Consider the following 3,794-nt stretch of genomic DNA (forward strand, 5'->3'; position numbering starts at 1 on the left):
CAACCGCAAATTTGCGGTTTTGGGGCTGATTTAAAACCGCAAACCGCACTGTGGGCGGTTGCGGTTTTCACTTTGGAGAACCGCGGTTTTGCGGTTATCCATGGATATGTAAACATTACAAACATGCTGAAACTCGTGACTTTCCAGTGAATGCATAAATTGTGCACTTTTCGCAGTATTTTTGGAGTATCTAGTATGTAATAGATTACCTATATCTCTTAATTTGAAACCTTTAGAATACACTTTTAGACCAAATTCGATTTCTCTTCTAAGTCTCTAATATTACAGCTTATCAATCTCAAATCCCTCAGGTAGCTTAGGCCTCTTCCGAACCCTCCCTGACCGCGCCTGCGTCTTCTCAATTGGCATATCGGGAAGTGGGAGACCATTATCAGCATCATCTATAGCCTCAGAGGTGTTACTTCGGCACCGCTTCCGTTGTACCTGCTTAGTTTGAGCTACAGGCTGCGTGGTAGATAACCCTTCTTCTGCCTCGTTATCAGATTCATCTGTATCATCCTCAGATAAATCCTCTGCTTCGCAACCCTCTTCTTCATTATCACTAATTGGTTCGAGTTCATTAAGCGATGGAACAGGCTGTCTTGTCTGATCAAGCATAGCAGCCTCTCCGACAGAGAGATACTCTTTAATCATCTCTAGCTCGCTTTGTTCAAGATCAAACTTAGATGAGAAGAGATGGAGCATTAGATCTTTAATTGTGCCTGGCTTTAACTGTCCCCGACGATAGTGACAGACATCACGAGCACAATTAAAAAGCCGCTCAACACCAGCGCCACTTGCAGGAACTGAGAGGATATCTCGTGCAATCTTTGCAAGGACTGGATACTCGTGCTCATGCTCCTTCCAGAAGACCCGAGGATTACCTTTTGTGAGCCCTATAAAATTAATTAACTTCAGAATAGTATAGAAATAGAGAATATGTACCTTTTGCCAAATACCGTGTTATTTCATCCTCCGGTTGATCCACTTCAGCTTGTAGAGCTGTCTGTGATTCACATAATAGCTCAAGCCTCATTTTCAGCAGGATCAAAGATTGCTTGGTTATCAACCGGTTCTGTTTCCTGGATAACCTGCTGCTGATATCGCTTAAACTCCTTCTGTAAAACCTCCCGGTAATGCTTCATGAAATCGACTTCCTCTCCTTTCTCATTTTTCCTCTCCAATCCGCATTATCAAAGTATCGAAGCTTCTTTGATGGACAGAGAATTGTTGCAATCGCATAGACTGTGCCATATGACTCATTGTCTGTTTCAGTGTAGTATTTTGAGAGCTTTTTTTTGCTGACTGAAGTGCCTGAAGCATTCTCCTTTTCCATGGGACAGCTTTACGTTTCAGTTTCTTCTCAACGTCATCAAGATGATTAAATAGCCGATTATAGATACTGAAGACATGGTGAACTGTAACATCTCTGGTCTTTGATAATACACTAGTAAAATCAAAGAAAGGCTTAGTGATCAGAAGCAAATATTCAACTTGGCGCCATTCCTCTTCATCTAGCTTAAATTGAATATGTTGATATGTTATACAATACCGATCAAAGACTGATTGTAATTTCCTGGCACGATTATGCATCAGAAAGGTAGAATTCCAGCGTGTGCGAACATCTTGGATCGGAACAAGCTTAGGCTCAGTAGTTTGAAGGGTAAGAAAAGCTTCCCTGCGCTGTGGACTAGCATTGATAAAGACAGCGAGCTCTCGAATCTAAGGATAATATATATTAGTATAAGTATAAAGAGAGCGCGAAGATATACTTACCTTTTTTAAGGTTCCCATAATATTCCTTGTAGGCTGCCGAGAGCTAGTTTGTAGTGACTGTGTACGCGAATCAGACCACTCAGTCTTGCTTCCTTATTTGTTGGATTTGCTTTTATCTTTCCAAGTAGATCCTTTAGGCTAAGCTGGATAACATGCGCAATACATGGAATTCGGAAGACAGAAGTCCCACTTAGAGCTTGCGATTAATATCTCTTGGAACCTACCATCATGGTGTTGTTATTTGACGCATTATCTGTGGTAATTGATAATACACGATTATCAATATTATGTTCCATGAGTATTCGAATCACAGTCTGACTTAAGTGAGCACCGGTATGCGATCCTTGGAGATGCTCAAAACCAAGAAGGACCTCGCAGTAATTCCATTCTTGATCAAGAAAATATCCAGTAATTGCCATAAATGCCTGGGAAAAGGGAGATGTCCAGCAGTCAAGTGCAACTGAGAGATAGCTTCCTTTTGGAAGTTTGCTAAGCACATTTTGTTGCCTTTCCTGGACAGTGTTGTCTAAAAGTCGTCGGATAGTCCGCGCAGAAGGAATATCAAGCCTTGATTCAGAGAGTTGGGCAGCTTCAAGAAGGCCTTTAAACTCTGGGTGTTCAACAATACGAAATGGGAGACGGGCGGTGGTAATAAAGTTAAGAATTCTTCGCTGGAAAAGATCATTGGTAAAGACCTTTGTTAGTGCACGCGGCTAGATAATACTAATATTAGTAGTCTCTCTCTATATCTTTAAAACAATATTCAAAACGTACTGATTCACGTATTAACTGGTCAATCCCTTGCCTCTTTTTTTCTAAGCGACATGTACCACCGTTCAGATGTGCTTTAAGTGCAGAGGTTCCCGTACGCTTATAACCTGGATGAGTAAGGGTTGCAAAACACCGCTTACACATAACCTTGGGCTCGCCAGTCTTCTCGTGTGCAACCTGTTCAAAATGCTCCCAAAGCACTGATGTTTTTTTCCCATCCCAATGTAAGCTATCTCGGCATTGAGAGTTCAATCCAAACGTAGTTGTTAACCACCATTCCACGAATTGTTTCCGGGAGTCATCCATCTCAGGTTTAGTAGCATAGAGAATCCAGAACTTTCGAAGTGTAGATCCGACACGTTCAAGTGACTTCGGCGCATAAGAAAATCGCGGAGGGGAGTAAAAGGAATAGAAGTCACAGTTGGTTGACTGCTTGGTAAATCAGGAAGGTCATCTGATTGAAGAAGATCGGGATTGATAAAGGAATCAGAATAAAAGGATACTTGGGACTGAGACATTGTCGTAAGTTCCTAAAGATTAGAAACTAGAAATAATAAAGAGACATCAGGAGAAGAGAAAGGGAGAGGGACTTACAGGAATTCCCCTATTATTTAGGAGATAAACAGGTCGCAACCGCGAGTTCGACCTGTACAAAACTATACTCTATGTTAATTGGGTGACTAGCGATGGTAGTGCGGTTTTAATGCGGTTTTAACGCGGTTATCTTGCGGTTATCATGGATAACCACAAGATAACCGCAATGGAAAAAATCACCAAATTCAAGCAATTTGAAATAGAAACCTGGTTTCTCCTGAATTTTTAAGTAAATATACTAATTTAAAGTAAAATATAAGTATAATAGGCTCTTCTGTATTCTTTAGTAATAATTTTTATCTATAATAGCCTGATTTAGTCAACCTACGAAATCTTATAAAGTTCATTCAGTGAGTGTACTAACTTCTGTTTGTATAAAATATATATTTTACAACAACATCCTGATTTCCTTAGTAATCTTAAAATCTCAGACAAACACCACTTACTAGCTACGTAAAATAAGAGGCGATATATCAATATTCGGCTCGTTATTTAAGAATAAGGATCAAGGTGAGCGGTAAAGTAGATATCTATATATATTACCATGCTCTATCGCCCTCCCACGACCAAATATAGAAGATAAAATAAGCAAGAAACTGCACAAACCAACATTGCAAACTAATGCTACAATAACTCATGCGTTGCAAGGAAGC

General features: G+C 40.2%; 1 protein-coding gene across 1 annotated transcript; it reads right to left on the bottom strand.

The window, feature by feature from the left end:
* Nucleotides 1-282: 282 nt before the first annotated feature.
* ATNIH1004_005447 (uncharacterized protein) lies at nucleotides 283-1,036 on the bottom strand (the record flags this gene model as incomplete). Its single annotated transcript, XM_033570101.1, has 2 exons — nucleotides 283-896; nucleotides 946-1,036. The coding sequence occupies 2 exons, from the start codon at nucleotides 1,034-1,036 to the stop codon at nucleotides 283-285; spliced, it is 705 nt and encodes a 234-aa protein (XP_033426133.1).
* Nucleotides 1,037-3,794: the final 2,758 nt, after the last annotated feature.

The sequence above is a fragment of the Aspergillus tanneri genome (genome assembly GCF_003426965.1).
Source record: "Aspergillus tanneri strain NIH1004 chromosome Unknown AapTan_4_pilon_pilon_pilon, whole genome shotgun sequence".
NCBI lineage: Eukaryota > Fungi > Ascomycota > Eurotiomycetes > Eurotiales > Aspergillaceae > Aspergillus > Aspergillus tanneri.